This window comes from Sycon ciliatum, chromosome 6 (assembly GCF_964019385.1).
Source record: "Sycon ciliatum chromosome 6, ocSycCili1.1, whole genome shotgun sequence".
Taxonomy (NCBI): Eukaryota; Metazoa; Porifera; class Calcarea; order Leucosolenida; family Sycettidae; genus Sycon; species Sycon ciliatum.
Window position 1 is genome coordinate 14255179 of NC_088648.1, and position 27709 is coordinate 14282887.

The window sequence follows — 27709 nt, forward strand, 5'->3', positions numbered from 1 at the left end:
TGTTTCTACGTCACTGCATGCCAAGAATGATGGGGAAATCCCTCATTCAAATTTGCGCGAGCGGCTATTGAGCGACATTTGCCCCGATTCGAATTTCGAGCTTCGTAACTCTGTTACCACACATCAGAGCGCTTCAGCAATTGTTTCAATGGACAGCGGGGAGTTTTCTCTTCGACCTACATATTTTAGTTTTCGGATATAACCCAGGAATTACTGAGTTACGATCGATTGAACCTTTGAAAAGTTTCGATCCTAGGGGATCGAAAGTTGTGCAGTCCGTACACAAAGGGCACCTGACTGCAGCGCAGGCTTGGCATAGCAACCGCCCACAACTAACTGCACGTGCTTCACTCAAAAGGTCACACAATCGTTGCAGAGCGCGCACCCCGACATGGTAATTCAACGTGTAATTCTTGTTCTTTTCTAGCCTGCTGGGCTCGATTCGCGAAAGGCAGTTCTTCGAAACCAGCTCTTTCTCTTCCCAGCCACTCATACATATTGATCCAAATCCTGCCATACGTCGCCTCCATGGCTCTCCATGATTTCTAAAAAAACTTCGACTAGTACTCCTTGTAGATTCTCCTTACGGATCGTCTAACAGCATGGGAAGTTTGGTTGGGCATGCTACATGTGTATGGCGTACGTCTTCTTGCTCTTCTGCAGCTGTATGCCATCGAAGATCCTTGTTATGATATGATCGGACGTTGCTACTACCGGATACTATGCGTAGCCTTGAACGTTTGCGGTACTGCACAATACCAGTCGTGTGCCGTTTGCCGCCTCCTTTAAGTTTTGCTCTAACGTTATTCATTGAGCGAGCGTTCTTTGCTTTGTATTACTTCTGCTATTGTTTGCATTCGCTGTCATGTAATTGGGCGACACAGCTCGCTTGGTTCTGCTAATTGAAATAATAAACGTACCTACCTTAGGCTACCTACCTACGTACTTACTTGATCTCACTACATTGCTACATAAGGTTTCTACACAAATTCATGCACGAGTGCGGTAGAATGCATGGTGTACAGACATTTATCCAGGTACATGTATTTCACACACAATGATAAGAGGGTTGCACCTCGTGGCTGTAGCCCATTGTTCCCGAACATGGTGAATTTCTGAATATTCTACCCGGTTACAACTAGCATAATGCTCGTTTTGCTTCTTTTTAAGATGGATGATGCTTCTATAGTCTCATGATGCCGAATGTAATGCCGGCATTATCCGCTGGACCCTACTTGTGGATGAATTAAAGCTGCTGTCTCCAATACATTGAATATAATGGTCTTCCTTTTGTTCCATCCCTTGAGTGGTGACAACCACCGAAAATATTCTCAAGAAAACGTTCCGCTTAACTTGAATTAGACTTTCAAGTTTGTTGGGACTTGTGCGCGTATTCCACATGACAAAAAAACCAATTACTTCAAGGATAATAATCGCCTAGTGTTTCCTCTGCTTTAATTGTTTAACATGTATCTTTTGTAGGTGTAATTCTGTAGTATAAGTAGTACTAACTTGAGACACAGCCATCTCTCGGATATTGTGGCGAGAACTTGGGAGGATACTGTAATAGTAAGCCGCATCTGTAATGTCGACGGAGGGGAAGATATCCATTGTCACATACAGGAGTACAGTAGGTGAAATCTGGCACGCTTATGATCCGACCATGAGGTACATTCATTCCGTAGCACCAGAGCAGAGCTGTGCGATTGAAAGGTGATCAGAAAAATAACATTCACGGGTTAGAGGGAAAGACACGGGAAAGGGTTGAAGATAAAGTTAATTGTCACCACCACGACTGGAACCAGAGACCTATGCTTGAGGCAAGCCATGCTCTAACTAATGAGCTATGGTGTAGCTGCCGTCCCAGCAAAGACCGTTCACAGTTTCTTCAGACTTCGTAACTCACACTTCCTTGAAGTCACAGGTGGATAGGACACAGTCCTCACTCTATCCCACACTGTTCATGTAGACAATGGCACACAGGGAGCCCAAAGTCACAAAAGAAGCACTGGTTTGAAGAAAAAAAAGCAAACGGGACGAAATATTGACTATCACCACCAAGACTCGAACCAGGCACCTTCGCCTGAGGCCAGGGATGCTATAACCTCTGAGCTTTGGTTAAGTTGCTGTCAGAAAAAATGACATTACAATTATTAGCACAGTGAAGTTAGTAGATCTGCACTACCCCAACTGAGTAAAACCCAATGTCAAAACAGGAGACACGATGCTGCCCTGTGTTTCTGTTGTTGTCTCAGTGTTGATGTTCCTTTTGCTGTCGTCTGGGTAGCAGCCAGGCTGCTACCACGGGCAACTGGGAACTTGTGGCCAGGCACAAGGGGCACATGGATGTGGCTAATGGGATTTCTCGGCACTTGTGCCAGTGGGTATGAGACGTAGCCCTTCATCCCCATCTTTAGGCGTTGCATCTGTCGCTAGGTTTTACCTGGTGTTAGCCGCCGTCGTGTGTTCGCTTCGGGCATGGACACGGTAATTTACTTTTTTGTTTGAACGATACGAAAACAAAACATAACCGATCTTGTTTCGTGCTTGAGTTGGCAACGAGTCACCAACCCTCCACGATACCGATCCAATGCAATAAACCTGTTATTCTAGTGAAACTCTGCATGGACAACTTACTGAAACATGCCGTAATCTCCTCGAAACTATAAGATTCTGATATCCCTAAAGCGACGTTCGTTGCTTTCCATCCGTTTTCCGTGCACCTAGCCTTGAATATGGTGCTATGACCGGCGTTACACGAAACCTGAATTTCATGGTTTACAAACGTGCTCTTCACAAATCCATTCCGCACAGACTGGCCGAGGCACTTACGCCCTGCAATACACACAAAATCATGGCACCAAAAATATAATTCGAGACAGCCCTTAAAAAAATGAGCGTTGCTCTCGAAACAATGTTTTTCCATTTCATATTACAGAGTGAAATAATTGCTTATGGGGCAGTAAAGTTCTTCCTGTGACGTCTTGCCGATACTGTTTACATTAGATTTTAAAATTCTTGCTACGCCTTCCGTGGCTGTCCTTGCAGCGGCAGGGTCCATCCTTGTGGAAATGTTTCAAAGCACGATACTTAGGAAGGCGTGTCATAATCTTCTGTTCAACATCATTTCCTCCCAAATCCTCCATATATATATCAATCAAGCGCCTCATACCCCGCTCCAGGCAACGAATCTCCTCTGCTTCGGGATTATCGCATGCCACACTCCAGGCATTTCCATGGTTAGTGCGAACTTAATGAGTTGTGAGAAGGTATCTCCTGCTGGATTATTGTCGAGCAGGAATGTGTCATATGCTCACCTGCTGCCCCTTCCGTAATCCAATTAGAAGCACCATAGATTCATGATTGTCATCGTCTCACTTTGTCTGGATAAAACTGAATGTGACTAAAAGGAACTCTCCGCAGCTGTCGCCTGGAGGGTGTTGATGACTACTACAGGTGAAGAGGCCATTTTAGAAAGGTGAAATAGCACCTTCAGAAGGCGAATATTTCAATCGGAGGAACGGACATGTTGTTACAGGAAAAAAACTTTCACAATATTTCCAACTCGGATGGTGAGCCAATGAAATTATGGTGAAAAAAGGAGGACAACATGTTACAAGTTATGACTAACTGTCCACCTACGTAACCAGATCTTATACAGTCAGCGAGTGCGACGTTGGTGGACAGTTAGCCATAACTCGTAACATGTTGTCCTCCTTTTCTCACCATAACACAACATTTTATTTAACTCGGATGGAGAGCCACGGATTAAAATTAAAGGGGAACTCCGGTCCAAAATCACCCCCATTTTTTATTGCGGAATCCATTAGAGTATGTCGTAAGTGGTAGAATGGCGAAAACCGGAAGCTTCTACGACAAGGATAACATACCTAAATTACCAATTGCAATTTTCCATATTTGGCACGAGGGGGCCCCCTCCCACCCTGTGACGTAAAACGTTCTCAGCCCGGTCCACTCAGATGAAATTTTCAAATAATTGAAGCAAGAATGAAAAGTCCTTGGCCATTGTTGAAGTGCTTGTTGTTCTGTGCCATGCCCGATTTATTGTCACGACTCGCTGCTGCGTCTCTGGATGCAACAATGTCACGAAGAAAGAGGCGCCTGCGGGCTGTCGTAGCATGGCTTTCCTCTGGCTGACGCGAACCTGACGACAGCTTGGCTATGGAGAGTATGTTGGAAGGAGTTTTCTCCGACGAAAAATAATCGTGTCTGCACTGAGCATTTCACTGAGATGTGCTATGAAAGAGATTTCCAACAAGAGTTTGCACAAAGCATTGGTGGCTATAAGCAGAAGCAGCAGCGACGCTTGAAGCCAGGGTCTCTGCCATCCTGAAACTTGGCGGTGCATGTCATACTAATACTAGTAGTTAGTAGCTCCTCTACCTCTGCTGCCAGCAAAAGCAGACCATCTTCGATTTACTTCCAGGAACGTGAGCACGATGAGGTAAGTGAACGGCATGATTTTGTGCCGTCCAGAACGTAGCTCTAAACGACTACAGTCCTACTCAAAGTCCTCTACTCAAAATCCTAGTCAGTGAAGTCGAGAATTGATGTAATGTACATGGAACGTTATCATGTGTGTTATTTCGGTTCTCTTTATCTGTAAGTTTCCATTGCGTTACTTTCCGGTTGCAGCTACACTGCCACAAATACAAGGTACAGTATGATTTGTAGTCTGGAAATTTTCCATGCTGTCATACTGAAGTGGGCACCAAAACGTGTCCACTCAATGGCATGAGAGCACGGGTACAGTCGGCATGTCTGTCCCACAATGCCAATATAGGGAGAGCGCACGCCAAAACCAAGGAGGGTGTGCTCAGGTACAGGCTGGAATACACCAAGAGCACAAAGTGGCCAAGAAGCTGCACGACAATGTCCTGCAACTTCTTGAAGGACCTGTTGAACGATGTGCATACAACCATTCTCGGCATTCGCAACGGCACACGGCACCGGCACAACCCCATGCTCCCGAATACAGTACAGTCTTGTGCCATTGTATCTGTCAACTTTACCAGATTGTTCATGCAGCTGCATTGGTGCAAAGCATGCGCCCACCCGAAAACACAAATATTGCCCGAGTCGAGAATAGTTATAAATCGTGTCTGTCAACTGTTTTCTACATTCTGCATGCACATGTACCAATGATTATGTGAACGTCAACCAGGCCAAGAAGCATTATCATCATCATCATCATGTCCAACTGCTTCCTCAAAGCCCCAGTGCGCATCTGCATTGGCTTCTGGTACAGCTGCTTTATCTTCGATACCACGCAAGACGGTATCACACGCCGCTGCTTGCGTCCAAAGTATCCATGGGTGAACCATGTGTATTGTCTATACGCCACATGTCTCCAAATCCTGCACAAAACAGTTGGAGAGATGTAGATACACATACCACGAGTGTCTTCATGATTGTGTAAAAGTAAATAGTTTCAGTGTAAATAGTTTCGGATTCGAGTTAATATTTCTATGGGCTACTATACTAAAGACACTTTGGCCTTTTTTCAAATTTACATCACTTTAACACACAGTTGAAACACTTACAGTGCTAGGAATAGTATGAATGAAAGACATCGTTGTACCAGTATAATTATATTGGCATGGGTGCAATAGAACTTCATGATTGTGTGATGGAAGTTGGTGAATTTGAATACTGTACACAAAATCATTGCAAAACACTTCCCATCTACTTTGTACCGGTACATGAAACTTGGAAAGAAAGGAAATAATGAAACCGATTTAGTGAATCCTCACCTGTTTGACCACGGTCCACACCTTGCCCGAAATTCTTCGAAGGAAAGCAATGCCACCTCGAGCACTGATTTTTGCAGGCAAACAACAGCAAACTCTGAGTGCTGCGTGACGCACTGCAGCCCTTCCTGCTCGCCGCGTTTACTGAAAGCTGAAGGAACCTCCCAGCAACAAGTCGACTCGACCTCGCTCCACATCATGCTGCATTGTCCGCAACGGCATCAAGCAGTGCTTCTCACGCGAGCACTTGCAACCAAAGCGTTCTCTTCACGTTCATCTGTTTTGTAGTCTCAGAAATATTACTTGTAGACAGTTTCGCAGACGCTGATATGATGCGCGCTTCGGCTCGAACCTAAAAGGCCTCGGTGTTGTTGAATCCGAAGTGGCGTCCACCTCCACACCTCCCGTGGTCTCCTCTTCCTCCAACATGATGATCGAATGAATACTAGTAGGTCTACAAGGGTTATTGATTGAAGAAAAAACAGTGAATACCTTTTTCAAAATTTCTGCAGGTCTACCGTTTGAATAAAAAAATTTGGAGGTCACTGAGAACGTTTTACGTCACAGGGTGGGCGGGGGCCCCCTCGTGCCAAATATGGAAAATTGCAATTGGTAATTTAGGTATGTTATCCTTGTCGTAGAAGCTTCCGGTTTTCGCCATTCTACCACTTACGACATACTCTAATGGATTCCGCAATAAAAAATGGGGGTGATTTTGGACCGGAGTTCCCCTTTAAAATAGAGGAACAAATGTTTACAAGTTATCCGTTTTGTCCTACACTAACGATTATAAGCAGAATACTGGTGAGTCAAAAATGAGCAACAATTAGCTCAAGAACTGACCGATGAGATCCTGACATTCAACGACCTGATGCTTAGCTGCATCACGTCTAGAATGCGAAAACCAGCAGCTAAGCATCAGGTCTTTGAATGTCAGGATCTCATCAGTCAGTTTTTGAGCCAATTGTTGCACATTTTTAAGTCAACAGTATTCTGCTTATAACCGTTAGTGTTGGACAAAATACTTGTATACAATATTTTTATGATCGCAATTAACAGCAAGACTGAGGAGTCTGAGGAACTTGGCAGACCTGGAGCACCTGCGGGCCATCGCCGCGGACAGGCCTGCGTTGCGCGAGCCAGGATGTACGCTGTAACTAACGGATGGGACAGAGGCATTGTACAGATCCCGTGCATTTAGCACTTACCATCGACCGTGATTTACGAACCTTTCGTCGTTGTCTGTTATTCTTGTTTTGTTTTTTGATCTTTCAAATAGATCCCGTGCATTGAGCACCTATTATCGAACATGAGTTATGTGCCCATCGCCTGCTGTCTTACATTTAGTTTTTACATTTATGTTTTGTTTTCCTCTCTGCCCACTCTGCATGTCTTCTGGCACATGCGAATACGTGGACTTACTGTTAACGTAAACGCTGACGTGCGTATAATAATAATAATAATTACCAGAATCAGCTGAAGCGACATGTTACGAAGGTTTTATTGAGATGTAAAGTGGTGTTGGACAAAGAAGTCACTGTAATGGAAATGTAATGTGAAGAACAATAATAGGAACGATGAAAAATATAAAATGCATCAAACTAGCTTTGGCACAACGCTAATCAGGCAGCATCATTGTACTAATTAACAAACTGCAACACCGACTACTTTTAAGAAGGTAAATAGGCCATTCTAGACAATTGTTATGGCAAATTCCCTACGTTCCTCACGCCGCTTTCAACTGGTCCAAATAATACGTCTTTCGGGTTCAATGTCTGAAACCCGGAAGCGATCTCAAGCCATGCACTATTGGCGGTCTACTCCGACTCTTAGTGACACGGTTATGTCAAAATTATTCAAAGCAGAAATACGTGTTTCGTAGGATAATGGCTTTCGGTTTGTGACAGTTTGACTTTGCTAAGCTTCCCTTCTATGTGTATTTTAGTAATACTTTTACATACCTTTGATCCTCTCAAGTTGGGTGGTCTCTTGCCTTGTATTTTCGTTTGATAATTATACTCGTTCGCCAATGTTCCTACTAGTCTCGTCATCATCATCCCGTATCGCTCGACATTCCTTGCTTCCGATGAACATAACTCGTGCAAATTTTCGTGGCACTTTTCCTTCGCCTCATTGGAACTTTCCACACCTGAGTCTTCCAAGTTTGAAGGTTGTTGGTTTGCGCTTCGTAGATGTGCTGTAGCTAGGTGTCAGATCGTCGAATGTCTCAATATCCCTGTCAGTTTATCCCTTGTTGTCGCACTATCTGACTGTGCATGTATAATATCTCGTTACCTAGGTGGACAGTTCGTCATAACTCGTATCATATTGGTCGTTTTCTCTCTATAAATTACCAACGGCTCAACATCCGAGGCCATTTCAATCAGTTTAAAAACTTGAGGTTCTTCAAAAACATTCCAGATTGTCCGCAACCATACTGTCAATCAAACCTTTCGTTCAGTTGATGTACGGGCAAGAGAAAATGCCTGCGAACAAAATAGGTTCAGTATCTTGCAATATACCCTATGTTGTGGAAGTAACATTTCCCTGTTGGCAAAGGGAGGCTTGCTATCCGAGGAGAGAGAAAGAGATTATCCTGTTCCCAAAATTATGATAATTATGAAACCTATTTTTGGGGAAAAATCTGGAAACGTAAAATTAAATGCATAGTAAGTCAAGGATGTGAACTGCTTGAAAAGAGAAAGAATCGCTAGGACTCGAGCTCAGGACCTTACTTGTCTTGAGCAATGGGCAATGCTCTAATTTATCGTAGTATCTGCGTCATGGGGTCGGGCCCAGCCTAGATGGCGCTAACAAGTTTTCCACTACAAAGGCAGGTAAAACAACGTATAAAATCCCTGATGCCAAAATGGCACATGAGTCCCCTTCCCTCCCCAGTGGAACAACCAGGAACTCCAGGAAACCAAAGAAGTGAAAGAGAGTGATAAATTACAAAACTGAACGTTGATCTGAATAACCACATTCGTGCGACACTTACGACCACATATGTAACTTCCAACGGTGTTTTCACACGTGAAACTTTTATCACAAACATCTGGTGAGTCCTCACATTCATTTCGATCTATCTCGCATGCAATATAGAAAACAACACACGATTTATAGTCGTCAAAATGGTTATCTATCTTACGAATCTGAAGACGGCACAAACCAAATCTAGAGATTCTAGACTAATTGCGAATACCGGTACATTGAGAATGCATCCAGTGCACCATAATCATGGGTAACCATGGTGTGAAATGATACCTAAATGAATTTTGCATTAAAGTTTTAAACACGGTCATTCACGTTCACTACGGGCTGAAAGACACTTTATTATTACTTGTAGTATTATTTATTATTACTCACTGGTTTGAGGGAAAGACACAAACGGGTACAGTCTGAAGAACAAATTGACTGTCACCACCAGGACTCGAACCAGGGACCCTCGCTCGTAGCCAGCGATGCTCTAACCTCTGAAATTTGGTGTAGTCGTCATCCCAGCAGAGACTGTTCACCATTTGTCTTCAGACTTTCTTCAGAATTATTATTCTGGATGTTTTTAGAATTAAGAAAACACTTTTTAATATAATGCCAGAAAGGTCAATAGTTTGGATACGGTTTCTTTGCGTCGTAAACCAAGCATACACATGATTACATCGGACTACTGAATATTGAGAACTGGGATAAACTTTAATGGGAAATTAGAGGCCACATGCCACGTACTGCTCTTTTCTATCCGAAACTCAAGACTTGCAAGCCAGATATGAAAGCAAGAAAAAATCATCAGTCACAAGTGTTGAGTTTCGGAGAGAAAAGAGCAGTACGTGGCATGTGGCCTCTAATTTCCCAATACTTGAAAATAATCCGTGAAGTCCAAATTTGAAATTGGGATACACTTTGACATCAAAATTAGAGGAATTTGTTGCAATGCTATTAAGGCGAAGTGCAAAACCCGACGGAACGAAGGCGAAAGCGTAATGGTGGCAAAACTTCGCCAGCTGAGTTGTGCTACCATGGCCACTGCACATTATCTTTGAGAATTTATGTGCTGCAGCCTCACACGTAAGATAAAATGATCTTCTAGCCGCCAATCCACTCTCCGTACACGGATGGAGCTAAATGGTTTTTTTTACATTCCGCGAGCCCAGGGCTAGTTTATCATGGAACCAAGCGGGAAACGTGCAGAAACAAAGTGCTCAGGCACACACGGTCCCGGTCCTCAAAGGGTTAAGAGTCAACGTCTTTAACCACGAACTATAACCGGACATGGCCAGATTTCCGATTTCGCTCAAAGTTGGCTCCTTTTATCAAAAAAATTCTCCATTCGCCACATTGTAACAATGGCAATTACCTAACTCCCGTCTTCTTTGTACCGGACCTGCATGCACAACATTCTCTGAAAATCATTGCTTTAGGCAACTCTTCTTGGAGCCCTCGTCGACGTGTCGAGATTCGCTAGTGTTGCCAGACACTATTCGCCTTCTGGATCGGTAATAGTATTGCCTGCTCCAATCTCTGCAGAATCCATACTCAAATCTTAGTGGCTCCTTAGTAATCACGTTTCCCCAAAAAGGGCATTTTTCAGAGGATGCACTTTCTGGCAGGTTGCACATGGAACAGCCTTTTATTGTGTAATGACCGTTTTTTTCCATCTCTGCAAAACACAAAATCTGCCCCAGGGCCAAGGCCATGCATTCCTAGTTCTCTTTTACGTCCGAGCTATTGTGAGAAACCAAGAATGATAACAATAAACTCAATAGACCTTATGCACATTGTAAAGATGTACGAAGTTCTGTACTATGACCGTAGCTGCAATTTAGCTTACCTTTAGCACAAAAAAAGGTGCTAGCAGATTGGCCTGTGCTAACGTTTTCCGATTCCAGTGTGAAAACAACACCGGTTGAAGGTGATGTCTTTACCCAGGTGGTTGCCAAATTGTGAATTTTTAGCCCAGACATGATATACTGTATGAAGTGCAATTCATAAAACACACACCCGTGTGCATATACACACATACACGAATACACGCGTACACGCACACATACATACACAAATACACACCCGTGTGCATATACACACATACACGAACACACGCACACACGCACACATACATTCACAAAATACACTTCAAGCTAGGTTTTCACTTTTACAGAAGAAACCTTTTACGATGTCCAGATCAGAGTGCTGTTGAGAGCAGCCCTACACACAACCTAACTTCATCATGAATTGTTCTCCTTCTAAGGCAGAGCTTTATATGTTTTAGCCTTCGGAAGATTAGAACAGATCATGGTTGGGGATCATTCACTCAAACGTCACTTTTCTGGCAATTTACAGGGGATTTCTCGCACTCACACAAATGTGCGTACACATGTTCATGGCTTTTGTAATCCAATAATGTTCTTCCTTGTTGCTGTTTCTTGTTCTATACAGGCATGTGCACTTTCATCGATAAATAAATGCTACTTGGTGCTCCGAAATTTTCGATTTCACTCATACGCACAGTCTCGCATTGCCGTACACACATACCATTTTTTGTGCACAAAACTTACTATCAAACACTCCCATATGCAAACACTCAATCACTCACGATTGTCCACACAAAATAGTCATTTTCTGACACACAAGCAGATTCACACACACACACACACACACACACACACACACACACACGCGCGCGCGCACACACACACACGCAGATTTACACGCATACACACATAGAGTATATATGCACACGCATCCATACGCACACATCCATAGACACACACACACACACACTCTGTCACACACACACACACGCACACACATCCACACATGTATTTACACTCACAAACACGCACACACAGACAATTGTCTATGCCAAAGATCAATTATCTGACTTTCTATTTCTAGACCAACATGTGAGGCCTACCTTGGAGCACTGGGACTGTTTCAATGCACCATAGGATCGTTGCGTTAATAGCGTTGCATCGCGGCGTTCACACTCACTATTTGCATCTGCGTATAGCGCTGGGTCCGAATGGATGCTTACGTTGTACCAGTTACATACAATAGGGTTATCTTCACGAGGTCCAGCAAGAAGAACAAAGAGCACAAAATGAAATGAAATTAGGACAACCCAAAGGCATTTTGGTTGGAGATGACGACGGAATGTATTCATGCACTACACACATTATGTGTGGTTTTTAAACATATTACCCCATTTACGTATGGAATAAACACCGATGTCGTAGTGTTTAAGGGAATATTAACACTGCTATAAAAAACGAGGCGTAGCCGATGGTTTTATAGACAGTGTTTATATTCCCATAAACCCAAGACAGAGGTGTTTATTCTATTTATACCTAGCTTCGTTTTTGGCCTGAAATACTGGTCCGAAATAGCTATTTTAGTATCCCAGTATACTATAGTATACTATTATGTGTAGGTTGCATTGCGTGTTCCAGACCTAAGACGTATCTTTCAACCAACATCTGCATCAACACCTTGGTGGCTGGGTGGTCAAGATAGGTGCTTGGGAGTCTTATGGTTGCAGGTTCGATTCCTGCTGAAACTTCTTTCTTCTCTTCAATTTTTTTCTTTTTCAATTGGAGAGGAAATTTCTAAGTCCCTTGAAAGTTGAAAAGTTACAACCTCTAAGTGGGTAATATAGCAACTTCGTTTATAACGACATTCGGCGGGCATCAAAAAAGTGTCCTTATTCGCGAAGTGTCGTTATACCCGAAGTCTCATTATTATGTATTTAATACAGTTGGATGGAACTTTGCTCTGGGCATGGAAATTCTGTCGTTATTCGCGAATCCGCAGTCGTTATTAGCGAAGTTGACTGTACCCCACGTTAAAGTGGTGAATATGGAGATATATTCACCAGTTGTAGATCAAAGGAATTAGTGGGGTTAATATGAGCTGGGTATAAAGAATATTATTTTACGAAATACTCCATTGTGAGCATAATGTTTCTCCAGTGTTCAGCAATTTAAAATACAGTACGGGTAGTAGTTTTCACCAGTGGCATACGCGAAGGGCAACAAAACGGAAAATCCAAAAAAATATGGGCCGAGTACTCAGGAAATATGCCAGTGCTCAAAGCTGACCACCATACACTGGGAACGTGGGAAATCAGTCCACACGAAACGATGGCTGAAAAGTGGTGATAGACGGTGGCATCGTATTAGAAGCACATCTGCGCTTAACACAACCATCCTAGACTAGTAGTGCAACTGGCATGACGAACCCCAGTTGCACAATTGATACTTACCTGGTGGACATAAGGGCTCAGAGTAGGACCAGCCAGTCTTGGTGCAAGTGGCCTTAGCGTCATATGCCTTGTAGGAGCCGTTGTTACACGTTACTTCGGCATCATGATTAACAGGCGTCTCTGCTAATGACCCGCTGCCAATTCGTTTTGCTTCGCACTGTGTTCCTGCAAAAATGATCGTAGCATGCCACCAGAAGATAATTACATTAAATTTGATAGCTATCTAAACCCAGATATTTGCAAGTGATACTTACCTATACTTGAACAAAAAATATACAGACCTGTTCCTAGCCATGGAGCAATGATTGCAGAAAATGGATTTAAGGTTGTTGCCTTCCATATAATTATACAACCAGCACAATCTACAAGAGGTGTTTTTAGGGGTATCGGATACTAGCAAAATAGTGGTCGTCGAGGCCTGGAGCGCCTAACCCCGAGCAGCCCTAACTCTTTCTTCTTTCTGATGTTCACAAGGCTTTTATTCGTGCTTGAAAAGGACATCTTTAAAGGTTTGTATCCATGGTGAGGTTTGAGTTTGAAGAGCACTATAAGTGAAATACTTCGTGCACAATCCTCTTAAGCCTGGGTGTGTGTGGGGGGGGGGTGGGGGGTGGGGGATGGGGGGTTGGTGGGGGGGGGGGGGGTGGGGGGTGGGGGGATGGGGGGTGGGGGGGTAGGGGTGGAGGTGGGGGGGGGGAGTTGTGCCTGAAACACTGTATACCGTACAGAGAGTGGTGCTTTCTTGCAGCACGGTTTACCAAACGGAGGGTATGATGGACTTCTCGTGTGCTTCTCCTAGTCCTAGGACTTACTTGGTGTACACATGAATTCATTGTAGGACCAGCCATTTATACCGCAAGAAGCCTTTTCTCCTAATGCACTGAAGCCATCTTCGCAGATGGGTTCGACGGATTGATCTACGCTCGTCCTTGCTAGTGAACCGTTGGATATCTTAATTGCGCCGCAGTGTGATCCTGCAAAAAGGCAACATGCAAAGAAGAGCTCATTACATCAGCTAGCTGTCAAAACACGCACATTGTCGCATACGAGCAATCCACAACATACCCAAGAAGGGTATCTTCATACCAAGAAGATAATTATGGCCCTGACCCTAGCTTGGTGAATGCAGAGAGGGATACCAGTTTGTGTTAACGAGCTACAGATGAAGTCAGATATTGTAAATTGAAGTCCAAAATGAATTGGTTGCCGATATTAGTAGGAATGTCTGAATAGGAGTTTTAAAGAAACTTTTCCGCGGGCTTTGCACAGTCGATCCACACCCCAAAGGAAACCTCCTGCACATTTTGAGCGAAATCGGAGAGATTCACTTCCACATAATATACTTTGGTATTCTCACACATGCTCTCTTAAGGGTCTTCAGTCTCTTCACGAACATTATGAAAGTTTTCTGTTTCACAAGTATACTTTCAAGCCTTCTCGTCAGGTGAAATACAGGCAAAGGGAAAGGAACAACAAGAACAGTGGATTCAGTACAGTAAGGAGGTGATAAACAGTGCCAAGCAGAAGATAGCTTTAAAAAACCAGTGAAGATGCGTGACCTCTACATATACATAAAGCAATAAAGCCAGAAAGGTGCAAGTGCGAGAAAACCCTACAATCGTGAAGTGTGGTGCGACAACAAGAGACAACCAATGGGCATAACGAACGCGTTTTTGACGACCTAACTAATAGTCGTCGTCTTTCTCCATAAATCCTGATCGTCACGTAAACAACAGCCACTGTTGCCTAAAAACTACGAGACAACAGTATCAAGCTCGCCCCAGCAGAAGGACACGAATGACGAGCGCTAAGACGGAGAAAGAGAGACAGGGTTAGCGAAAGCTGACTAGTGCAGGTACGCTGTCATCTCCTGTGGTGGCGGGCCAAGCAGCGAAGTGAAACGGAGGAAGATAGAAGGAATATGGGGGCACCGAAACCTATTGTCTTTCACATACGAAGTGCCATTTAGCGTTGACAGCTGTCAGCTGACAGCCTCAAAAATTTGAAAATCTGCTCAAAAAACTCTCGATCAGAACTCTGCGCACTCTCAAATGGAGCGCACAGGAAAAAACTCGGCGACAAAGAACGTTTCGTATCGACGCCCTGGACTGAATTCGGCACGTCCAACAAACGGAATAGTGTTCTCTGATATATTTTCTACGTGCTGGGTATGGTCGTGTTTAGTTGGAAGCACAGTGCATCACCACTTTCGATTTTGAGACTTGGCCGATGGACTATTATGGTGATTTTCATGGTGATTACCTTAGGCGGAAGTTACGTAGACATTACGTCAATGCACACTGGTTAGTTACTTTTGTGATGTCTCTTCAGGCGATAGATATGAAATTAGACTAGTACGTCTTTTAGTGAAAAGTGCAGTGCTACATTTGTAAATGGCACGGGTGTTATTAATGTGGTACCAAGAGTACATAACCCCAGGGGGGGGGGGGGGGGGCTTATGGACTCTTGATGGTACTGTTGAAGGTGTGGTCACTCATGAGAGTGGGTATTTGCCAAAGGTGAAGAAGACGTTGGTGTGACTTCGCGATAAATGAGGAATTGTGTGTTGCTCCCTACGTGGGAGCTTGCAAGTGAGAATTCAAGTCGGCAGGAATAGCGCAAGCTCCCACGAAAGGAGCAATACAAAATTCTTTTTAAAGATAATAGAATAATAAAAACAATGTAAAGGAACCTACACCTCACAGTTCCTCACTCTATCACATTCACCTGCTTCCACGCCTTCATTTCACATCTTTTCTTCTAATTTCTTTCGTCTTCTCTCCCACTTTAGTTTTTTTTCACACCTCACCTTGTATACTTCCCACTATCCATTAACCTATAAGTAGTTTGTTTCTCCGTATAGCCTCTATTGTGAGACGATTTTCCCTGATGATAGTCTCAAGAAAATCGATTAGGAACAACCATTTTAGATACATGTATTCTCATTCATCATTTTGTAATGTCCGCTTCACTTATACTATTAATCGCATTAACAATGTAAAGGTTCGTCGTAAAGAATATTCCAGGTGAAGGCCTGATAAACGTTTCAATGAACGCCGCTTGCGACACTTACCATGACACATGTAACTTCCAATGGTGTTTGTACAATTGAAACCTGGATCGCAAACATCTGGCGAGTCCTCACACTCATTTCGATCTATCTCGCATGCAACATAGAAAACAGTATACGATTTATAGACGTGAAAATGGTTATCTATCTAGCGAATCTGAGGCAAGCACACAAAAATCTAAACTAGTTGAGAATACATGCACCGCACCATAATCATGGGTAATCCAGGTGTCAAATGGTTCGAAAATGAATTTTGCAATTTAATGCAATATTAATTTAAAAAAGTTTCAAACACCGTCATTCACGTTATTAATTACAGGCTGAAAGACACTTCAGAATTCAGAAAACACTTAAGATAAAGGCAATTTCGCTGATATAGGCCTAATAGTTCGGATGCGGTTTCTTTGTGTCATAAACCAAGCATAAACATAATTACATGTACATCGAACTACGGAATAGGGAGAACCGGGATACACTTCGATATTAAAATTGAGGAATTTGTTGGGATGCAAAGCAAAGAGCAAAAACACGATGGACCGAAGATGAAAGCGTCATGGCGGCATCATTTCGCCAGCTGAGTAGTGTTAACATGATCACCACACATATCTTTGAGTAGTTGAATGCGCTGCAGCCACGCATGTAAGAGAAATCCGCTCTTGGTCCACGTATCGAGCTCAATGGTCTTTCTTACATCCCACGAGCCAACGGCTAGTTTGTCATGGCACCAAGCGGCGACCGCACAAAAATCAAGCGCTCAGGGGCTTTGCAAAACCTTGCACTAGCTTCCCAGGACAGGCGAACTGTGCGGGCCATCTTGCGCCACTGTTTCGCTGATTTGTTGTGGTGGAGCAGTTCTTCTTTCTCGTCTTGTTGAGCTGTTGATCAGCAAGTGACTGATCGCGGCGGCTTTCATTCGAGTTTCTGGGAACGTAGAGGTTATTCCCATGGTTTCTAAGTGCTGGAAACGAAAGGGCATATGTAGGCGCTCCGTGGGTGCTTTCCTGCCACGTGGTTGAATTCAGTTAGTGCATGACTGTAGGAGAGAAATTTGAAATTTTTCTCAAGTGATATTAATTTTAGTGAATAAATTTATTCAAGACCACTAAAGTCTTGTCGGCGCTTGGGGACATGTTGTGGCAGACTATGTTGGTGGTCTACCCCACATTTCAAAACGTAGTCTCGCCCTTGAAGATGGCCTTCGCACTGGCCGCCTTTGGACAGTTTAAATAGATCGATTCGTTCGAGGGACTCAGCAAGTCGTCAGTCGAAAGTAGGATAGCTAAATACAGTCAAATCTGCCGTTAGCGACCTCTGCTGTCGTTCTTGTACCTTGTACCTTGTTTGAATACTTGGCGAATATTTTTTCGATTATTTAATTTCTGCTGTAGGCGACCATCTACCGTTAGCGACCGATTTTCCGTGCACCGACGGTTTCACATACAAACTGATCTGTCCAGAGCGACCATCTGCGTTGCGCGACCAGCGACCGCGATTTCATGCACGGTGGCTGCATTCAAATCTGCTGTAAGCGACCGCGACCCAGGTTCAGTAAGGTGCGAAACTGTACTTGCCAGTGCGTTGTCAACTGCAAAGTGTGAAAATGCGCTGTCTTGCAAGTGCGATCGACTGGCGCCTGGCCTGTACTGAGGCTGTGCTGTAGCTCTCAAGTCCAGGCAGTGTCGATCTACTGCCGTGTCGCATACGCGTACTATACGGGTATGGTCGTCGTTGAATATCCAATAAAATGATATTAAAAATCACATTATAACTAATTTACTAGGTAACTTGAATCGGTTTGCGAAGATAGTTGGTTCGACTGCGCTTTTGTGTGGTTTGCAGCGGTGGCCCATCGTTCTTGTACCTTGTTTGAATACTTGGCGAATATTTTTTCGATTATTTAATTTTGGAGCATATCGAAGGAACGCAGCGTTTTGGGACCACACTGTCCTGCTGCGTGAATGAAGTCCACAAGGGGTTAAAAGGAGGCAATGTTCCAACGGCCTTTCATTTGCGGAGATTGGAGAAAGGACAGCAGAGTTGCGATAATTTGAACACTGGTTTATATGCACCGTACAAATGTATGCACTGTCAGAACGAGTTTACTCGTCCTCGTAAACACAGCGAACATAATTTGGACGAGTTAACTCGTGCTCGGTCCTCAAAGGGTTAATAGTCAACATCTTTAACCACCAAATATTTTCGGACATGGCCAGATTTCCGATTTCGCTCAAAGTTCGCTCCTTTTATCAAAACAATTCCCCATTCGCCACATTGTAACAATGGCATTACTTACTTTCCGTCTCCTTAGTACCTGCATGCACAATATTCTCTGAAAATCACTGCTTTAGACAACTCTTCTTGGAGCCCTCGCCGACGTCGTCCCGAATTGTATTGCAAGGCCCACCGACAGGCATGACCACTCGAGGTCAATTGGGACGCAACCTTCCCCTCCCCCTGGCCCACAGTGCTTCTGGCGCATGCCGACCGCTTCTAGCCAGCTGCCGACTCTGGAATGGCCTGCCCGACTGTATGAAGACCATAGTCTGTGTCCGTGAATTCAAACGCATGCTACGCGTATTTTACTTCGGTTAAATGTACAGGCTTTCGTAACCTGCTGATGAGGCTCGAGAGAATCATGCTACGATGACCCGACTTGTAAATTTGAGATTCATTTTTTTCTGCTCGTCTTGACCCTGCTTCCCCTCATTGCTCCTTCCATTTTCGTATTTTTATTTTCATTTATTTTTCTCTTCATTTCTGACTCTTCTTACTGGTTGTCATCGCTTCCATAATAACGTTATTGGGCAGAACTGCCCGTTTGCCTTGCGATGTAAAATAAATAAACAACAACAAGAACAACAACGTCTCGAGATTGGCTAATGTTGACGCTCCTGACCCGAGAGCCAGACAATGTCCGCCCTCCGGATCGGTAATAATATTGCTCGATCCAATCTCTACAGTAGCCATACTCAAATCTTATCTACTCCTGAAAATCATTTCAATGAGCGCCGAGGCAAGACCATTCCTCGAACAAACAGCAGATCACGTAGCCTACCTTCACACTTGTAAGTCCCTTTACCATTGACACAGATTTCTCCTTGAGAACATGGATCAGTGCTGCACTCATCCCAATCTTACACATGGAGAAAAAAGTGATTATACAGAGCAATGAGAGCACGGACATGCAGTGGAGATAGAATCCAAGGACTTTTTCTTCAAGATTATAATACATATAGTGCATATGAATTCAAAAACGGAATCACAAAAATGTCCATCAATATGGTAGTGTGCAGTATGCCCCGCCGAGTGTCGTTATACGCAAAGTTGACTGTATAATTACAATAGAAGCATTTTGTTTGGACAAGTGAATTGGCAAAACTGTGACTTGTGAAAATACTGCCACTGGCTTAACGAAATGGTTTCGGTCGAGGAAACAAGCACCACCCCGAATGGCGTTCGCCAGTTCGAAAATTTATCTTGAATGCGCCACGGAACAAAGAAAATAATGGACCTCGTGATTCCCAGAGTGAGATACTGCTATATATGTCCTCATTATGAGAAACCAATTTATGTACATCGCTTACCTCTTGCACATATGAATGGTCTGGGCGAATCGTCCGGCTGCTCAGTGATCCTGGAGCTCTTGATATCAAGAGAACCTTTTCCCTGTCTATTGTAAAGCCATATATTTTGTAGTCCCCGTCTTACAAGTCTGGCTATTACTTTCTGGAATCAAATTTAAAGCAGGCAGGCACAGTGGGTTGGTCAAAGACCATGGTTGAGATACGAGAGATACCTGGTTCAAGTCTTGCTTGGGAGCGGTTTTTCCAGCCGTGCTGCTACCCACAGTCAACTGGGAACTTGTTGCCAGGCACAAGGCGTACATGGATGCTGCTAATGGGGTTTCTCGGCACTTGTGCGAGTGGTTGTGAGACTTATCCACTCAACCCACCGTAATGCGCTGCATCTGCGGCTAGGGTTTACCGGGTGTTAGCGGCCTTCGTGAGTTCCCTTGGGAAGGGACACGATAATTTATTTAGGAGATAAGGGATGGAGCCAGCAAAACCTCCCTAATAACGTTACGTACGAACTGCACGGAATTTTTTCAAACGTAAAAATCAGAGCTACTAGGGAGGTTCTGCTCTACGTTTTGGAAAAACGATGCAAAGAATCACTCGAACTCTCTTCGCGTTCCCATAACCTAAAGAAATCCTGTTCTGCTCTACGTTCAGGTAGAGAAGTCACGTGGAATGTGTACTGGGAATTTCCCTTTCCATATCTGGCAAATTTGGCCTGCACTCCTAATGATACCCAGCAGATCCGTACGCATTTTCTTTGCGTGTGCCACAACGTAGAGAACCTCATCTACGCGTGGAAACCTGGACCCAAAACACCCGAAGCCGTAGACTCTGACCCAGACATCTGCTCTCTACGTGATTTCCCTACGTTTCACGTATAGCAGAACCTCCCTGTTGACTTTCACTCTACGTGATTTCTCAACGACTGCTAAACATGCGTGGTTGCTTTGGAGACGCGTTGGCTGCATGCACCCACAGCATTCACCACGAACAGAAACCGCATTTACCCTTTTATTTTGCACGTGGTGTACGGTGTGTGTACCTTGTGTTTCGCGCGGCTTGAACGTTGCATTGCATGGCATGGTTTAATCCGGAAAACGCGAAATATATTTCAAAAAGTCCTACGGAGGACCCAACGTAGGAAACAGCTTTCCTACGTAAATCCGTAGAGAGATTTATGTGGAACCGAACGGTGCATCCGCCATAACTAATTCTAAAATTGATCGAAATGGGTGTAATCTATTAAACGCACTCAATATGACAATAAGTTAGAAAGCTATGGTCTTTCTGCGTCTTTTGCTGGGTTACAACGAAGAGCGACTGGAATGGAAAGAAATCGTTGCGGTTTACAATCATTAACACGATAATGCCGAAAACGCACCCGAAACCGAACGAAAATGGAAACGCACTTCAAAGTAGTTTGAAATGTTTTCAAAACGCCTCCGCTCTATTTTAAACAGTGAAAACGATTGGAAAAGAAGTGCGGTCATGGAAACCATTCCGCGCGGCAATAAACATGATAATATGGTGTGGAAAATATTCAAACCAAGAGCTCAAAACAGCGTTCATGAGCTAGAAAACTGCAACTAGCGTGTTGATTCGCGCAAATGGTTTGAAAACAATTCAAGGGCAATTCCGTTCCGTTTCATTTCGTTTCGTTTCGTCTCCGTGTAAACGCTGCCTTAATTAATTGTTATCATTGTCTCTCCATCCAAGTCTAGCATGCACAGTGGTTCCATTGCTATTAGGGATCATGCCTTTTGGGATTTTGATACTGCATAGGCAGTATTGAGTATTGGCTCTATTTCTAGGTCTATTGAAAAAATGTTAATCCTTTGCTAACTGGAAAAACCAGGAACAGCACGTACTTCCTGCATTTATAAGCCAACCCCACAAGCAACAGCATCAGTATGAGTCCATAACACTCGTGCTCTTGAGAACTGTTCAGAAGCATTCCGGAGCATTGAACATTAAATGTTTTCAACAAGTACCGGTCAATCGCCAAAGGATAATTTTGGATCTCTTGAGGGAACTTTAGGCGGCCTATAACACAAAGCCTGCAGTCCATTCATCGGAAACAGTCCCGCAGGCTTTTGAAAGTCCGATTTGGGCCGAATTGAGGATCAAAACTCCAATTTTAAATTGAAGAAATCTGGGTTTGGGATCTGCTTTTCCAAACATTTTGCCATGCCATACCTGTCCTAATTTTGGAAAACCTGCCTGAATTTCTATTTCTCTGTTCCTGGACTTTTCTGCCCTCAACTGTGGCAAGGAGTACATGTAATTGCAAGGGTCACACAATGCAGGATGTACTGTTGTTTTCACGATATCTTCAACTATGTGCGGGAGACACCAAAAAGTTAGGGTGCCAGTTTCCAATGAATGGACTGTAGAACAAACGATAGGGCATGACGTTGGGAGTGAACAGGAAATTCTCATCATGGCACTTAGTGTCTGATAGCAGTCCTACAGACCGAATTAAACATATCTAATAACCACAGTGCCTTGACAAACGAATCTATATGAGTGCCTTATTGGCTTGATGAGGGTGTTGGTATTATAGTGATTGAGTGCAGAATGTTTTCTGAACTTTTAGACATGCTAAATTCTTACCTTGTAGCACTGGGAATTTTTCAGCAAGTTATGTTCTTTGATTCTAAGAAGCCCTATGTTCTGTTCCAAACAGGCGCTACGGGCACCTCTGTACGAAAGTTTGTTGGTATTGATGCTAACATTGAATCCGTCACAGAAAAATGTCCTCGCTGTGGAGAAAGATCACAATGGGCACATCGTACCTGTCATTAATTTTTACGCAGCTGGCGTTGTTTCGTCAACAATTCTGAATGTATCATTGTATTTACAGATACATATACGTCATGTATAAAATCAGCAAACGAAGCACAGATGCCATAATAATAATTATTATTCTTATAGTTTCAACTAGACCTTTCATACCATACTTTTCCAGTCGAATACAATGGTGATAAGCTTGTAGTCAAGCCACAACCCAGACACACCGTATGCACATTATCAGCAAACCTACACTGCAGTATTGCACTTGCACTGGGTTTTACCGCCCTTTAGCACCAGCAAGTTATCAGATCTTGGCGCCTCGAACCAAGTGGCATTCTCACCTTCACATTCCGGTAGCACAGCCATGGCGGCCAAGGAGACCAACACCAGCACGGGGAGAAGTGGCACTCGCATGTTGAAACAGGTACGGGAAATGTGGTTTCTACGTTTGGGAGAGAAAAAAAAGAAGGTTTGCATATCCGTAACGTATCATAACAAAATTGAATATTTATATAAAAGCGAACAATTATGCTGCACAACAGTGAGTCCAATTTTGCGATGCAACAAAACATCCATCAATGTTCATAAGCGCACTGAAAAAATCGAACAGCTATTATGCCAGGCCACAGTTAAGACGATGCCATACAAGATGCACCGACCCCAGAGTATGGCAATAATTCAGGCGTTTTACCTTTCTCAGCAAGGGGTTCAGATCGCTGCCCGAAGGGATGGCAGTAGACAGATCAGTACACCAACCTTACCCAACTAAGAGCAAGGAGAAGTGGGAAGACTATTTCACTATCACTGTTTTTATAATTCATGTTGTTCCTGGTGTCGGTCCAAACATGGGCTTGCAGCAATCGATTCCAAATACGGTAGATAGGATCATGGGGCCTAGGACATTAAGTTGTAGGCCTAGGCAGTGATCCTGTTCTGCCTAATAAGGCTGTCATCACACCATGGTACAACGCGCTGCGTCTACGTCCACGTAAGGAGTTTTTGGTCGGTTGTCATGATGATCCGTATACGGGGTGAAAACGGGAGCAGAGGAAACGGGAGACGTGGACGTGGTATGGAGAGGGGGGGGGGTATACGACTTTTTGTATGAACGTGCGTATCTCCCCCAGCCTTTTTCCGAGCGACCCTGTACTTCGATGTACGTGGGTTCAAATTTCTCCAAAAACCTGACTGCGTGTACGCGTCAAGAACTGTGCCTGTCTAGTCTGATCTGATGACACGACCACCCGTTTTGGGTTTTTCACCATAGACGTAGACGTAAACGGGAGTCGGAGAACGTGGTGTGATGACGGCCTAAGGGGCTAGAAAATTGCTCTTGAGGCAGCATCACTTTTAACTGGATATTCAACGCATAATGATCTCCAAGCTGCTGATAGTGTTCTATAATTGACTTTGACGCTCTATATATAGTTTCTCAAGTCTTACTCCAGCGGGAATTCTCCCTAAGTAGTACAGGGCTCACTGCGTGATGTGAATTCATTCCACACCCTATTTTTGTGAACAGAAGTACCGGTACACCCGTATAAAGCACTCTTTGTATTTTTAACTTCCCGTTTGCCACGTTACAGATTGCGACACGAAAACTTGCCTCCAATTCATCCTACAGAATGACGGACAGCTCTGATATGAGCGCACAGAATGAAGCCGTTGAATTCTCACCAAAGAAATGCACTGCTCTTTACATTCTTATTATCACTCCTTGTAGGAAGGAGATGGGACATTATGAATACGACCTTTGAGTATAATTATTTCCAAAGATGCAACCGGACAATATACTGTCAGAAAGTGAAACAAATAGGGAGAAAAAGACACAGATTCTGCCTCAACGTTTAAGTTCACCTTTCCCAATTCACCTACAGAAATTCAGACGTTAAAAGAAGCACAAACACAGGGATAATGTTCGGTTCATCCATCTCCTGGTCGGCTCATGTAGATTACATTTTGTAATAAAGTCAGCCGTGCTCTTGGCTATATTAAAGGTCATTGTGAACATCTCTCTATTCCGTGCCGTTCAGCTATATATAAAATTTATCTCCTTCCATTGTTTGAATATGCTGCCACAGCCTGGTGTGGTCTAGCTAAGGTCTTATCCGATTACATTGAAGTCCATCATAAAAAAGTTCTAAAAAATTTGCTCTCGAAGAAACCTACCTTTCCCTCCAATGAGTTGTACTTACCGTATTTCCGCAAATAAAAGGCCGTCCTCGTTTACAACGCCTTCCTCGTATACAAGGCCGGGGCAGGGGGCGATTGAAAAAATAAAAGACCGTCTCTGATTAGAAGACCGGGCCTACTAAATGAGTCTTTGTTCTTGTGTTGAAAATAGAAGACCGTGCTCAAACTGTGGGAACAAATAGAAGACCGTGCACAAACTGTGTAGAAGAAAATGGAAGAACGGGGGTAAAACTGTGTGGCGAGAAATAGAAGACCGGGGTCAAACTGGGTTGAAAGAATAAAAGACCGTCGTCGAATACAAGACCGTCCTCGATTATAAGACCGGGTTAGGACGAGGTTGAAAAAATAGTAGACCGGCCTACTATTTGTGGAAATACGGTATTAGCTCAGACTACTCCGTTAGAGCAACGCCGACAAATTTGCCTCTGTATATTGGTTCATCGAATGCTCTTGGGTTGTGTTCCTAAACATATACTTCCTCCGCGTCATCGAAATTGTCGCAGTTTGACTAGTGACTGGTCACTTGTTACTGACAACTCCATAAGCTAAGCCATTCAAAATTTATTACGCAGTATGATAATCTGAAGACTAGAGTAACGTTCCAGGACAGTTGGACTGAGAGTTTTCATGCAGAGATGAAGTCCTCGTCGTCGCTGATGTCAATGGACGCAAAAATATCGTTCCGAAATATTTCAAGGAAGGTTGAAAGTTGGTCTCGCCTCATCTCAAACGCTTTGACTTTCTCCACAGGGCAAGAGCTGCTATGCTTGTCGTCTGCTAGCTCTGGATGATTTCTACTTCGCCACCAACGAAGCCTAGTTAGAATACACGATCGTTGCGAGGTCGGTTGATTACCATCGGCGGAATCACCTCGATCTTGAAATGAACTTTTTTTAGCCGTGGCATGCCCATTTATTTTAGCTGTGTGGTCACAGCTCATGCAGGTAAGTGTACTATCACGTAAAACTATTAAATCAATATAGCTTTTCGGCTGTTTCCTTTTCATGTATATGTTGGACTCAGTAGAGCGTCCAGCCCCTATATGATGTCCAACCCCTATATAGAGCCCATTGGTCCAAAATCCACTGTACAGAGTCCAAACTTGGAATCAACTGTGAGCTCAAATGGACATAACTCCCTGTATAGAGTCCAGCCAATTGGCTTCACCCCTATATAGAGTCCATTGGTCCAAAATCAACTGTACGGAGTCCAAACTTTGAAATCAACTATAAAGATTAAAGAGTCTTTATTTGGACAACACTCCCTGTATAAAGTCCAGCCAATTAGGCATCCCCTATCGAGTTCGAAATTAGACAAAGGATCTGCTGTAAGCAGTGAATATTAACCAGAAAACGGCCTCTCCCTTTAATTCTTTACATCATTCACTTCTCAAGATAAAAATTTGTATTGAGGCGCCACTGCAGCCACTTCATTACATGAAAAACCCTACAAACACCATCCTCAAATCAAGTGGTCTCTTCGCAGATGCTGCAAATTACAATATCTCAATCATGTAGTGTTGCCAAATTATTGTGCACGCACACACACATGCACACACCCACACAACGCCAAGAAAATACCTAGAAAAAAACAAGAATCGAAGGAGAATAATGAAGAGCCCAGGATTAATTATTTGTTTTCAAATTATTGCACGCACACACACACACACACACACACACACACACACACAAACTTACACAACGCCAAGAAAACACCAAGAAAAGAGTAGAGACACAATACACACGCAACTCCAACAGCCATGCAAACGTCCACCCATTTACATGTAAAGTCAAGAGGGATAACAAATAATTATACGAAACGAATGCGTACGGGGACGGGTACACGCACGTTTACATACACGTAGTAGTGTAAGAGAGTAACATAGTGCAGTGGTCAGCATAATACTAGCACATGCTGAGAGTGCAATAGCAAGCTTCACCATCGCTCATGGCCATGCAAATGTTCAGCAGCACTCAGTTCCGCAAGCTTCTGAAGATCAGCACACCTGCAACAAATAGATAGCACAAGGATACGCTTATTACCGTAATGATGCATGGGAGCACACAACTACCAAGTTCTCAACGAATGTGATGCTCAATGAAAATCCATCCACTCAAAGACCTGTGAACAGGTGACGGTGGGGACAATAATTTATTAGTAATACGAGGAATAAGATCGTTTGTGCACACTCAAGACGCACAGACACACCACCATACATGTAGTGTACACAGTGTTTCACTTCACTGCAACTAAATTGAAATGAGATGATTTGAACAATCTGTACAGTGTTGCCGTCAGTCAGTCTTCCCCAAGATGGAAATGCAATGATTTGTTGTCACGAGGCAGTTTCACTGACACAATGTCATGTTCGTGACATCAAAACGGTTACTTCAGGGAATACGAGTATTAGCTTGAGAAGTTTTTTCTTGTCATTGGCATACAAGCAATCCTCCTACTACTACTAGTACACTGGCACTGCGTTTGTGGATCCCATTGTATTTGACATCATACTAGAGGAAGAGTGTCGTGGAGTTTCACATAATAATTATCACAGGGATGAAAATACAGAATTATAATAATTGATGATAGCTAGACGATCGTATTCGATTGATGCAAAGTCCTTGCAGTCCTTGAGGACTATTAGTATTACGAAGTGGTTGATTACTTTTAGGGCATTCATTCAAGCAACATCAAACAAACGCGATACGATCCTTGAAAAATGGAAAAAATTCAAGCATAACGACAGAACAGCAGACCAATCGAAACGAGTAAAAGCTTCCTTACCTCAGTCATCGTCCTGCCATGTAGTTAGACAGCCTTTTGACACGGTGGTACAGGCAGCTCTTGTCCAGTCAAACAGGGGTATGCTTGTGGCGTCGAACGAAAGAGAGTGTCAGTGTATCTGACTCGTCAGATTTGAACTGTGCTGAACTTTTCTCTTTCTCCGTTTCTGCTTTCATCCCTCGTTCGGATGAAACCGTTCAAACGTCTTACTGGCAGCAATGGCCAGCCAAACAGGGGATCCTTGTGGCGTCGAACGAAAGAGAGT

The 27709-nt window shown here is 43.6% G+C and overlaps 1 protein-coding gene and 1 long non-coding RNA gene across 2 annotated transcripts in view; both read right to left on the reverse strand.

Annotated features, from left to right (window-relative positions):
• The window catches only part of LOC135819436 (fibrillin-3-like), a 46987-nt gene extending 23742 nt beyond the window's left edge, over positions 1–23245 (reverse strand). The window contains exons 1-13 of the mRNA XM_065332646.1: positions 23159–23245; positions 22809–22909; positions 22288–22436; positions 19681–19822; positions 19152–19229; positions 16100–16183; positions 13839–14000; positions 13027–13191; positions 11680–11828; positions 10597–10735; positions 8770–8853; positions 2638–2835; positions 1513–1698 (exon numbers count right to left, since the gene is read on the reverse strand). Coding sequence (XP_065188718.1) covers positions 1513–1698; positions 2638–2835; positions 8770–8853; positions 10597–10735; positions 11680–11828; positions 13027–13191; positions 13839–14000; positions 16100–16183; positions 19152–19229; positions 19681–19822; positions 22288–22436; positions 22809–22881 — 1609 coding nt within the window. The 5' untranslated portion in view covers positions 22882–22909; positions 23159–23245. The remainder of the gene's footprint in view (positions 1–1512; positions 1699–2637; positions 2836–8769; positions 8854–10596; positions 10736–11679; positions 11829–13026; positions 13192–13838; positions 14001–16099; positions 16184–19151; positions 19230–19680; positions 19823–22287; positions 22437–22808; positions 22910–23158) is intronic.
• On the reverse strand, positions 5106–6126 carry LOC135818850 (uncharacterized). Its single transcript, XR_010553785.1, has 2 exons — positions 5775–6126; positions 5106–5378 (listed from the first exon to the last, which is right to left on the reverse strand). It is a non-coding gene; the product is annotated as an uncharacterized LOC135818850 (long non-coding RNA).
• Positions 23246–27709: the final 4464 nt, after the last annotated feature.